This window comes from Panicum virgatum, chromosome 3N, assembly GCF_016808335.1.
Source record: "Panicum virgatum strain AP13 chromosome 3N, P.virgatum_v5, whole genome shotgun sequence".
Classification (NCBI taxonomy): domain Eukaryota; kingdom Viridiplantae; phylum Streptophyta; class Magnoliopsida; order Poales; family Poaceae; genus Panicum; species Panicum virgatum.
Genome location: NC_053147.1, coordinates 66,494,161 through 66,506,588, shown reverse-complemented (window position 1 = coordinate 66,506,588; position 12,428 = coordinate 66,494,161). Strand labels below are relative to the sequence as shown.

Sequence of the window (12,428 nt, the reverse complement as noted above, 5' to 3'; positions counted from 1 at the left end):
AAATAAAAGAACTTTTCAATTCAGGACATTCATATATTTATCCGATGAAACTCATGGTTTAACAAATATTTCACAGGGAACTGGAAGTACTCTTTGCAAGAAAGCATCTCCAAAGCAACTCTCAGTTGTACAAACTCTTGAACTCTTAGTACTGATAATAAAGCTTAATCAACTCAGCCGCAAGTTGATTCACCCACTCAGTAGAACTCGATCATCATGTTGCTTCATATCCTTTCCCTAGCTGTACCTCCAAGTGCAAAAGCTTAAGAACTCAGAAATACACCAGAATTTACAGACATAGGTGCAGAACCATCTCATTTGCAGGATATGCAACAGTACATCAGGCCGCTGGTCAAGGTAACCGTGAGGAGATACGCATCTGGAAGTATAGCACAGCTCTATGCCACAGGTAACTGCAGCGTGTTGGAGCCTTGGTTTAGAGTTCTCTGAATGGCCCTGATGGTGTTTGGAGTTGTCCTGCAGCAACCTCCGATAAGGGCAGCCCCATCTTTGCACCATTCACTTACATAGGAAACAAAATCACCATCTGATACACCAGTGGATTCCTGCACAGCATATGGAACTTCCAGAGTTCAGACCACCCCATGTTTGTTTTGACATACTCTATTTGGCTTAAGGATGGCTTGTATTTAACATGAAAAAAATACTGAACATGAGAAGGGAGAAAATGCACAATGTTGGCTATGCATATGTATCCAAAAGGAAAAGGAATAAGAGAATGCATCTCTCCTTCATAATGTCCCCCACAAATACTAGACTGAACAGTGTAGGAGAGAATAATGGATGTATTCCTCCAACCTTAGAAGGGTAGGTATATATAATTCCTATACATGGGCCTCTATACACATGAGCTCAATATACACCAACACCCCCCCCCCCCCCCGCAGTCTGAACTACCGACACAGCGGTGTTCAAGACTGGACAACAAGAAAGCCAACACGGCAACCCCCCCCCCCCCCCGCAGTTTGAACAACCAGCGCAGCGGTGTTCAAGACTGAACAAGAAGAGAGTACAAAGGGCTAATACCGCCCCCCCCCCGGCAGCCACAACTAACCACTGGCTACGTTGAGGCTGGAGCGAAACTCTGAAAAGGTCGAGGAGGGCAGCCCCTTGGTGAAGATGTCAGCAAACTGGGAGGTAGTCGGGACATGGAGTACCCGAACATCGCCGATGGCGACTCTGTCACGCACGAAGTGCGGGTCAATCTCCACATGCTTCGTCCGCTGATGCTGGACGGGGTTGGTGGTGAGATACACGGCACTGACGTTGTCACAGTAGACGAGCGTGCTCTTGGCGAGCGGGCTGTGGAGCTCCGCCAAGAGCTGTCGTAGCCAGGACGCCTCCGCCACGCCGTTAGCGACAGCCCGGTACTCCGCCTCGGCACTGGAGCGGGAGACAACTGGCTGCCGCTTGGCCGACCAGGAGACCAGGTTGCCGCCCAGGAAGACGGCGTAGCCAGAGGTGGAGCGACGAGTGTCCGGACAGCCAGCCCAGTCATCGTCGGTGTAGACCACCAGCTCAGCAGAGGACGAGCGGTGAAGCACCAGACCGAGATCCACTGTGCCACGGACGTAGCGGAGGAGACGCTTCAGCACAGCAAGGTGTGACTCCCGGGGATCATGCATATGGAGACAGACCTGCTGGACAGCGTAGGTGAGGTCCGGCCTAGTGAAGGTAAGGTACTGCAACGTGCCGGCCAGACTCTGGTAGGCAGTAGGATCAGCCACCGGATCACCCAGATCAGCAGACAGCTTCGTCTGAGTGTCGACAGGAGTGGAGCAGGGCTTGCAATCAGTCATCCCAGCTCGCTCCAGGATATCAAGTGCGTACTGCCGCTAGTGAAGGAGAAGACCAGACGGGCAAGGCTCAACAGTGACGCCCAAAAAGTGGTGGAGCTAACCAAAATCCTTCATAGCGAACTCCTGCTGCAGCGAGGAGATGACACTCTGAAGCAATTGCTGACTGGAGGCTGTGAGCACAATATCATCGACATAGAACAGCAGATATGCAGCCTCATCCCCACGGCGATAGACAAAGAGAGACGTGTCAAACTTGGCCTCGATGAACCCCAATGTCAGCAAGAACGTGGCGAACCGAGAGTAACAAAACCGAGGAGCCTGCTTCAATCCATAGAGAGATTTGTTATGCCGGCAGACCATATCCGGACGACTCGAGTCCACAAATCCCGCTGGCTGAGAGCAGTAAACAGTCTCTGACTGAGTTCCGTGAAGAAACGCATTCTTCACGTCCAGCTGGTGCACAGGCCAAGAGCGCGAGAGCGCAAGCGAGAGGACCGTGCGCACCTTAGCGGGCTTCACGACTGGGCTGAAGGTCTCATCATAGTCCACACCAGGCCGCTGAGTGAACCCCCGGAGAACCCAGCGAGCCTTGTAGCGCTCCAGTGTGCCATCAGCCCGACGCTTATGCGTCCAGATCCACTTGCCAGTCACCACATTGCAACCAGACGGACGCGGCACGAGGTCCCATGTCTGGTTGGCAAAAAGAGCCGCGTACTCCTCTTCCATCGCGCGACGCCAGTGAGGCTCCGCCAAGGCGTCGCGGACATAGGAGGGTACTAGAGAGACCCGCGGCTCTCCCTCGGTGGCGGAGAGAGTCGCGGCCTGAGACGTCATCCGCCAAGTCACCATGGGATGGATATGCCGAGGATCCCGATAGATGACTGGCGGGTGTACACCTCCGGCTCGGCTCGAGAGGGAGCTGGAGGAGGCGGCGGCGACGACGGCGCCGCAGGAGCCTCCGGAGCAGGTACACCTGCATCGGCTCAGCGTACCACTGCGGCGCCGAGCGACGCCAGTACACCTGCACCGGCTGAGCGTACCGCGCAAGTGCAGGGGGAGACACCGGGGCCGCGCTCGGCGCAGCAGGGATCACCGGAAGCGGTGCCGGCGTGCCGGGAAAACCTGCAGGAAAAGGACAGACAGGTTACGGTGGCTGAACCACCGGGTCAGTCGGAAACAGAGACTCCAGCTCGGGGTCAAGAGAAGGTGTGGAGGAGGAGTAGGGAAAATCCGACTCGTCAAAGACGACGTGTCGGGAGATCAGAACGCGACGAGAGGTGAGGTCAAAATATCGGTACCCCTTGTGGTCAAGGGAGTACCCGAGGAACACACAACGAGTCGAGCGGGGCGCCAGCTTGTGAGAAGCGGTGGCGGAAGTGTTAGGGTAATACGCACACCCGAAGACCCAAAGGTGGTCGTAGAGAGGAGGGGTGCCGAAGAAAGCGTGGTGTGGAGTGGGAGCAGGAGAAGCAGTAGACGGAAGGCGGTTGAGCAGGTAGGTGGCAGTGTGGAGGCTCTCAGCCCAGAAGCGCAGGGGCAGAGAAGCCTAGATCAGAAGGGTGCGCACGACGTCGTTCATCGTGCGAATCATCCGCTCAACCTTGCCGTTCTAAGGAGAGGTATACGGACAAGACATACGCAGCTGAACACCCCGAGACAGGAAGAAGGACCGGAAAGTGGAGTTATCGAACTCCCGCCCATTGTCACACTGGACGGTCTTAACGGTGAGGCCGAACTGAGTGGACAACCAGACAAAGAAGTGGAGGAGGGTGGGGAAGGTCTCAGACTTGGCGCGCAAAGGGAAAGTCCAAGAGTAATGAGAAAAATCATCAACAATGACCGGATAATATTTATAGCCAGACATGCTGAGTACAGGAGATGTCCACAGGTCACAGTAAATCAGATCAAAAGCATGCGCAGCATGCGAAGAAGAAGAAAACAAAAGTCTAACATGACGACCTAACTGGCACGCATGACAGAGGTGCTCAGCAAGAGCCCTAGTACATGGAACATCGGTACTACGACTGAGCTAAGCCAAAACGTCACGGCCGGGGTGACCAAGCCGGCGGTGCCAGGTGGTGGAAGAAGGCGTCACGGCAAAAGCAGTAGACGAAAAAGCCGAAGGCGAGGCAGCGGAAGCAGGAAGCCGAAGAGTGTAAAGGGGCCCCGGGCTGTCACATCGGAGGAGCGGACGCCGGGAAGCCGAATCCTTCACAGTAAGAGCAGAGGAATCAAATTCGATAGAACATGAGTTGTCAGCAGTAAACTGGCGAATAGAAAGAAAGTTGTGAACCATTTGAGAAGCAACAAGAACATTAGAAAGATGAGGAGCAGAACCCACGGCGGTGACAGGAAGGCATCACCAGCCATGATAGAAGGACAAGAGGGGTGTGAGGGTCGGACAGAAGAGAAGATACCGGCATCAGGAGTGGTGTGGAACGAGGCACCCGAGTCGGCGATCCACTCGGTGCTGGCCGGCAGCGTCAGTCCCATGGTGCTGAAGGACTGCGCCAAAGCGGTCTGGTCCCACCCCCCAGGCCAGGTCGGCTGCTGGCTGGGCTGAGCGGGCAGGGTCCAGGACAGCGCGAAGAGTGGAGCAGCGCCAGTGAACATGGCCGCTGGCTAGAGCTTAGGACGAGCCCCCCCTCCCGGACCTTGGAACGGCCACATCGAGATGCGCCCTGACCTTGGGTTGCTGAAGGATGGCCAGGGCGTACCTCCAGGGGCAGGAGCGGGAGCCGGAGTTGGCGCGCCCTGACGGCCCCCACCGGTACCGGTACCCCCAGAAGCAGGGCAACCAGTGCCACCACCACCACCCCGTCCCCCCCCCCCCCCCGGCGACGTCCACGCCCCCCCTCCTTCGGTCTGCCCGGCGGGAGCAGCACCAAGGAGGGAGGTGGCAAGAGCAGCGGAGGAAGCCGGTGGAGCAGCAACGAGCGCAGTGGGTGGGCGAGGACGATCCGGGCGCGAGACCCCTGGTGATCTCGAGGGCGAGGTCGTCCCGGACCTGCAGGAAGGTGGGGAAGGGCCTCTGGCGGGCGATCCAGCTCTTCAGGTGGTCGTAGGTGCTGCTCAGGCCCCACAGGACATTGTGCACCAAGACCCGATCGGACACCGGATCCCCGAGGTCGTGAAGAGCATCGGCCAAGCTCTTCATCCGCCGGCAGTACTCACCGACGGAGAGGTCCCCCTGCACGAAAGTGCGGAAGGTGGCGGCGAGCTGGAGGGCGCGGTACTCGGCGTTGCCGAGGAACTGCCCCTCGAGCGCCACCCAGGCCTGCCACGCGGTGCCGCCGTGGGTCCTGATGAGGTCCTGAAGATCTAGAGAGATGGTCCCGAAGATCCAAGACATGGCGACGCTGTCGAGGCGCAGCCACGCCACGTCCCGCGCCTCGATCGACGAGTCGACGAGGATGTGGTCGTCGAGGGCGTAGCGGCGGAGGGTGAGGAGGACCTGGTCCCGCCAGCGGCCGTAGGAGGAGGACGCGGGGTCGAGGAGGACGAAGACCAGGGCCCTGATGTTCTGGACACCGGCGGCCTGGAGGTGGAGCTGGGCGACCATGGGGTCGGTCGGGTCGTACCGGGCTCCAGATCCAGCGGGCGGAGCCTGGTGGGAGGAAGAGGCACCGTGCTCGGGGTCGACGGGCTGGCCGGAGGAGACGCGGAGGAAGCGCTCCGCCTCGGCGACCCGGAGAGCGAGGACGTCGGCCGTGGCGCGCTCGCGCTCCCAGGCGAGGGCAGCCACGCGGACCCGCTCCTGGGCCGCCGAAGCCTCCGACTTGGCGGCGAAGAGGGCCGCGGCGAGAGCAGCGGCGAGAGCGGCGTCGGCCTGCTACCCGCGGAGGGCGGCGTCAGCAGGCTGCTTCCCGGCGGCGACGGTGGCGCGGCGGCCTGCGCGGCGGCCGCAGGGCTCCCCGCGGCGCCAGTACCCGCAGCCCCCGCGGCCCCTGCCGGATCGGGCTGCATCAGGGGCAGGGGCGGCGCCGCAGGGGAGGAGGCGGCGCATGCAGGGGAGGAGGCGGCGCCTGGAGCGGCGGTGGGTGGAAATCGGCTCCCCATGCGCCCGCAGCCCTGGCAGCCGCGCCAGCAGCGGCGGCGGCGGCGCCGTCGGGCGCGGGCTCGAGCAGGGCAAGGGCAACCGCCGGCCGGAGCTAGGGCCAAGCGGCGCCGGCGGCCCACGCAGAGGAGGCGGCAGATCCCGCGCCCAGAGTGGCGCCCGCGGCCCCTGCCGCGGCGGCGGCGTCCGCGGCGCTCAGGACGGCGGCGGATCGGGCCGCATCTCCTGCTGCAGCGGCGGCGCTCGGCGCAGGGGAGGAGGAGGGGGGAGGGGAGGGAAGGAGGAGGGGAGTGGAGGTGCCGGCGGCCGGCCATGGCTACCGGCGGCGGCGGCGGCGGCTGGGAGAGAGGAGAGAGAGGCTAATCCTAGGCTAATGATACCATGTAGGAGGGAATAATGGATGTATTCCTCCAACCCTAGAAGGGTGAGTATATATAATTCATATACATGGGCCTCTATACACATGAGCTCAATATACACCAACAAACAGCCATGTTGTTCGTGGGAAAAGGAAGGGATAACGATAAGCTGTTCTAGTACAACTTTCCTTGCACCTAGGGAAGGACTTGCATGCATTTACATTTCTAACTTTGGTGGAATGAAAACCCAAACAGCAAAGACAAAAGAAAAAGAAAAAGAAATAAAACCAGGTATTTCATTTTCATTTTTTCATGTTCCAAAGAAGATAGCTGCTGTAAGAATAAGCTTAAGTGCGCCGGATGAACTTACCACCCACTCCTTTTTCTCACCATCATATCTTTCTCCACTGTTGGGATATATCAGAATAGGCTTGTCTGTGATCTGTGGTAATTAAACATAGCAAGTCAAATAAATAGAACTGCAGCCTGCTCAACACAATGATCTGTGCAATGTGTAAGAGAAACAAGAATGCAAATCATTGATATGCACTTTGTATGCTTAGGAGGAACTAATTTTGTAATTGAGGGCATAAGGTGGTGCATACCTTTCGAATGGAGAGTATCAGTCCATGAATAAAACTTGGAGGTGTGCAATTTATCCCAACAGCACCAACCTTTGCACACTTGTCAGCAATAGTAGCACATTCAATCAACGAGTCTCCACTTACAATATTAACTCCATCTTTTGAGTTGAAGGAAAACCATGCAGGGATATGTATGTTACATTCCTCAAGAAGTTCAACATATGCCTAAAAGACAAAACTAGCCAACGATCAGAGACTTGACAAGGATGAGTATAAAGTGCAAGGCAAAAGATTAAGATCACAAAATAGTAGACCTGAGCTTCAAGTTTGTTGGGGATCGTTTCAAAAGCAATCAAATCAGGACCTGCTTCAGCAAGAACCTGAAGCCTCCGCCGATGAAAATCTTTCAGGAATTCTACTGTACCAGCTTCACCATAGTCCCCACTAATTTCAGCAAAATAGAAGTCAAAGTCTGGCATTCGTATGTGAAAACATGTTCTTTGTAGTTAAGTAGTTAAATACCTGTACTCAGAGCCATCAGCAAGATAAGCCCCATAACTTCCTATAGAAGCTGCAACCAGAATAGGTTTTTGTGCAGGAATGGATTGATCTAAATGTTCCTTCAGGAACATCTCACGAGCTTCCTGTGCAATCTTGACACTCTTTGTTAGTAAGTTTTCACTTTGTTCTTTTGAAAAACCCTTTGACTCAAACCCTTGAATCGTGGCCTGCAATATCCAAGATGACAGTCAGTACTGTTGACAAATGAACATCACATAAAACTAAGAAGTATGGTGTTCCAGCTTGGAACCTGATATGATGCTGTGATTATAATGTTTGCACCAGCTTCTAGGTAGTCCATATGGACCTGTTTCACCAAAAGTAAACAAAGGGGCGTTAATATGCCATAACAATCCAAAAATTGCTGTTTGCGTATGAAAGCATAACTATTTAAATCAAAATTCAAGAGAGAGAGAGAGAGAGAAATGTTTCTTAGGTAAGGGCGGGCCTGGTGCAGCGGTAGAGCCTACCGTCTGTAACCGGAAGGTCCCGGGTTCAAGCCCCAGCCTCTGCACATTTGTGTGGGTAAGGCTTGGGGCTTAAAAACAACCCTTCCCCAGACCCCGCACAGTGCGGGAAGCCTACGGCACTGGGTACGCCCTTTTGTAACTGCTGAAACAACAAAGAGATTTGAACAACTGATCACCACAAGAATTTGCTATTTCATACCCTTTTTACTTTGATTTCTCATTACACCTAATAGTTCACTGCTAACCTAGAAGTTTACACACGTAAGTCCAGCTTCCATGATTTAAGTCAAACATGGGTCCTGATTTCTGGAGTAAAGTGCAGGAATGGTCCGTAAACTTGTTTGTATGTGTCACTTAGGTCCATATACTCTCAAATTGCATATTTAGCACCTTAAACTTGGTTTCAGGGGCCATCAAAAGTCCCTGTACTTTCAAAATACATACCTGGACCCTTAAACTTGGCTTCGGTTGTCATCTAGGATCAATACTCTCAAAATGCAGCATCATTCCAATTATATTGCTTATTTTTTATAAATATAACTTAATTATACTCAAATAAATTAATTTTTTGCTTAGCATGTGTAGAGAATATTGATGATTATCAATCTAGAAAGCTTGATGATTTTTCACTTCTGACGCAATTCCTATCTTGCTAGATGTACATGGCAGCCATGCTCTATTCTTGGAAGATTGTTCAAAAATTTAATAACTCGTAGCTGTACTTTGCAAACTAGAATCAAAGGCTTAGAAACACGCCATGGCAACAAAATGAGTCAAAAGAGAAGACAATGAGTGTAATGGCTTGCTTGAAAGCATAACAATTTGATCCTATCATACTTTATTGATTGGATGACACCATATTCTGGGAGTATATAGACCTAGACGACATACAAACCCAAGTTTAGGGGGTAAGATCTGCATTTTAAGAGTACAAGGACCTAAACGACACCTGAGGCCAAGTTTAGGGAGCCAGATCTGCAATTTGAGAGTATAGGGACCTAAGTAACGCAATCAGACAAGTTTAAGGACTGGAGATGAACTTTACTCTGATTTCTGAATTCTGAGCGCCATTGTGATAGACTCGGTTGAGGATAAGTCTAAGTCTGGATAAGATCTGGGAATTTGATACGCTGGACCAGTCAGCAAATACATGATTGCGATGCGGCCATACAGTCTGTGCCAAACTGCCTAAGAGTGGTCCAGAGCAAGCTCAAAATCATCAAAAAGCAAAATTTGTTCCTGAATGCCCACCAAATTCGGTAGGTAGCATAAACTGTCTCTTGATGCATGAGCAAATTCGGCAGAAAAGCATGAATTATCGATCTTTTAGTCCAATCCCCACCACAAGCCCATATGCCAGCATAGGAGTACCATGCTACTGCCCTGTTCTTGACTAGTCGTGGTACTAGCCTACCTACTCTATTGGAGCTGTGGGGACATTCCCCATATTCTTTTTATACGGCGATATTTCCTTCCAGTTCCAACACCCTTGGAACTAGGAAAAGAATGCTCCCCACACTTCCGTGTAAATTATAGTGGTGAATTGTCGTCCCAACGATATCACAATCTTGACTACTCGTGGAGTTTCAATTGTTAATTTTGTTCCCAATCTTGGGACAAAAAAAGGGAAAAATATTAGATTTTTGCAGGCCGCATCGCCGCGAGCTTTAGTTTTTCCTCCAAGAACAGAAGACAAAGATCGAACGAATCAAAAAAAAAGTAGAACACCAACTAAATCTGCTTCACCGGAAGAGTGGTAGTTTTTTGGGGGAAAGGTGGTGGCGTGGTGCGGCTTGCCTTGCGGATGAGGTGCGGGGATGCGAGGAGGCACTTGGCGCTCCAGAGCGGGTCGTTGAGGTCGGCGCCGTTGGCCTCGAGCTCCGTGGCCAGCCCACCGTCCAGCACGAGGCGCCCGCCGCCGGCCTCCACCCACCGCCGCACCGCCTCCTCAGCGCCGCCGCCGGCGGTCCCCACCATCTCTCGCCTCGCCCTGGCTGCTGCCGCTCCTGCTGGGCGCTGTGAGCTTCGCCTTGCTCGCTCGCGATGTGGAGGCTGGAATTTGGGGTTTGGGATTTGGATTTCGGCGTGGGGAGGATTTATAGGAGGAAGGAGAGCGGCGCCGGGAAGATGGGGCTCGGCTGTGATGGCCTTGACGGGGCAGTAGGGTTTATGGTTACGAAATGCTAGAATTAGGACGTGTGATATGCTGTGTTGCAAGAGTTTACATATGTTGCAATTATTAGTTTTTTTGTTGCACAGTTAATGTGGTATGAAACATGATGTTCATGTTGCGGTGCGAATTTCCATTCGCAAATTGGATATCAGAATCATTTGTACACATTTTTTTACATTGCAAACTTGGTTTCTAATGTTGCAGTTATTATTTTTTAATGTTGCGACGGACTGTCCGATGAAAAAATCGTGATCGGACATCCGGATCCTAGTAGGGCTGTTATGGTTATCTCCAAACATTATCAATTTTATTTCTTAAATTATGTTTAGTTAATACTAGTCTTTTTGTGAAAATTTAGTTAGCAATCTGCCTCGGAATACAAGAAATTTCGCTCCCGCCAACTTCATCGCAAACACTTCGATTCTGGGGGAAATCACACATTTCAAATGTCGCAAATGGCAACCAGTAATCCCATAGCAAAAGTGAAAAAAAAATGACAACTATTAAAATTTAAAGGTACATACATGAGAGATGTGAAATGGGTTAGAAGTTGGTAGGTAGGCAGAAAGTGACAGAGAAGCACAACTGCACAAGTCACAATTTGTCTTCGGCCAGGTGAAAACAAATGTACAGTATCCAAGTTCAGAGCGAGTGGTAGTGTTTCTATGGAATCGCTATCATTCTTTTCTCCTTTTAGAATCCAAACAAAAACCGCGATCGATCATCCTCGTCAGCAACCAGCGATAACGACGAGAGAGCATGACAAGTGAGTGAGCACCTAAACTTCGTCCGGCCTGTTTAGTTTCAAAAAAAATTATACAGTACCTGTCAAATTAAATCTTCAGATATATGCATGAAGCATTAAATACAGTTAAAAAATAATTAATTACATAGTCTAATTGATTAGTATGAGCTGAATCTTTTAAATCTAATTAGTTCATAATTAGACATTATTTGTCAAATAACAATAAAATATATTACAACACCAAAACTCAAATTTTTTCAGCAAGTAAACACACCCTCGGTTTGCGACGGCGTACAGGGACAGGTTCACTGCACCTACCCTCAAAAACGGCAGTCACATCCAGGGTTAACAATTTCGGCGAAATTTCGCCGAAATTTCAGAAAATTTTCCGTTTCCGCTAGTTACCGGGATTCGAAATTTCGGTATTTTTCGGAAAATTTCGTTTTCAAATTCAAAATTCAACAAATTTCGACCGAAATTCACCGAAATTCGCCGAAATTTACCGAAATTTCGGAACGAAATTTCGTTTTCGGAACGAAATTTCGTTTCCGGTAAACACCGGGATTTGACCGGAAAACGAAATGGTTAACCCTGGTCACATCTAGTGATAGGCTGCCGCCACATCACATCTAGCAATGGCAAATGCCGTTGTAGTTTTTTTTTTGTCAAAATGCCGTGGTAGTTTAGTACAGTCAAATGCAAGTGGAGGAGAAAGGGTAAATAAAAGATTCCACGACGGTCGATCATAATATAATAGCAACTATCAAACGGCAACAAACAGGCCGTTTTCATCAGGACTCAGGAGGAGGGCATCAGGGAAACAGTGTTCCATGCTCTTCTGCGGCTGATCAAGACGTACGTTTTTTTTTCTTTTTTTGGGGCTGATGTGATTATTATGCAATGGAATATCACAGAATTGCCACGTTGAATCATCATCATCACACACACAGTAATAATATTGTGGGGGTACCAAAGGTTTGATGATAAGCTCTGACACCTGGCTTCGATCACAAGAATGCTAGCTGCTCCTCCCAAGTCAAAAGAAATGTTATCAAGCTGGGGGATAGAGATAGAATAAAACTAACGGTGCATGTTGGAACACCGAGAATAAGATTAAGCGTGCCGGTGTTTTAGTAGCTTATCGTCATCACCGTCATCATTATCTCATATAAAAGCCAAAACGGAATAGATACCCACGAGTGGGAGGTTCCGATTTCTCTTGCCACAGCATGCTCCTTAGCGGGTGAGCACCTCACTCGGGCGTTAGGGGTATTTTGGACCAATTCGCAACGCCATATAAAGTTGGGGTGCCAATGGGTATCTATTAGGTGCCCCTCCAATCCTCTCTAGTTCAAAATTTTGTACTAAATCTCCAAAATTATATCTCAATTTGGAAAATTAGCACAAAATTTTGAACTAAAGAGTATTGGAGGTACACCTAAGAGTCACCCATTTGCACCCCTAATATAAAGGAAAATTCCGAACTTGTACGACAGATAATGGCTCGAGCGAAATTTCACGCTTCGGTCTTTTTGAAAAAAAAAACTGCATGATGAGTTCTAGAAGTAACAGGCACTACTAGAAAAACGCACATTCGTCCGCAGCCGTTAGTACCGGTCACGGCTTTGGCCGGTACTAACGTGCAAATTTAGTACCGGA

At 51.1% G+C, this 12,428-nt stretch overlaps 1 protein-coding gene across 1 annotated transcript; it reads right to left on the bottom strand.

The window, feature by feature from the left end:
* Positions 1-6: 6 nt before the first annotated feature.
* On the bottom strand, positions 7-9,990 carry LOC120666881 (homocysteine S-methyltransferase 3). Its single transcript, XM_039946869.1, has 7 exons — positions 9,649-9,990; positions 7,632-7,688; positions 7,343-7,548; positions 7,135-7,264; positions 6,842-7,045; positions 6,607-6,678; positions 7-566 (listed from the first exon to the last, which is right to left on the bottom strand). Exons 1-7 carry the CDS (start codon positions 9,826-9,828, stop codon positions 399-401), a joined length of 1,017 nt encoding a protein of 338 aa, XP_039802803.1. The 5' UTR covers positions 9,829-9,990; the 3' UTR covers positions 7-398.
* Between the last annotated feature and the right edge of the window lie 2,438 nt (positions 9,991-12,428).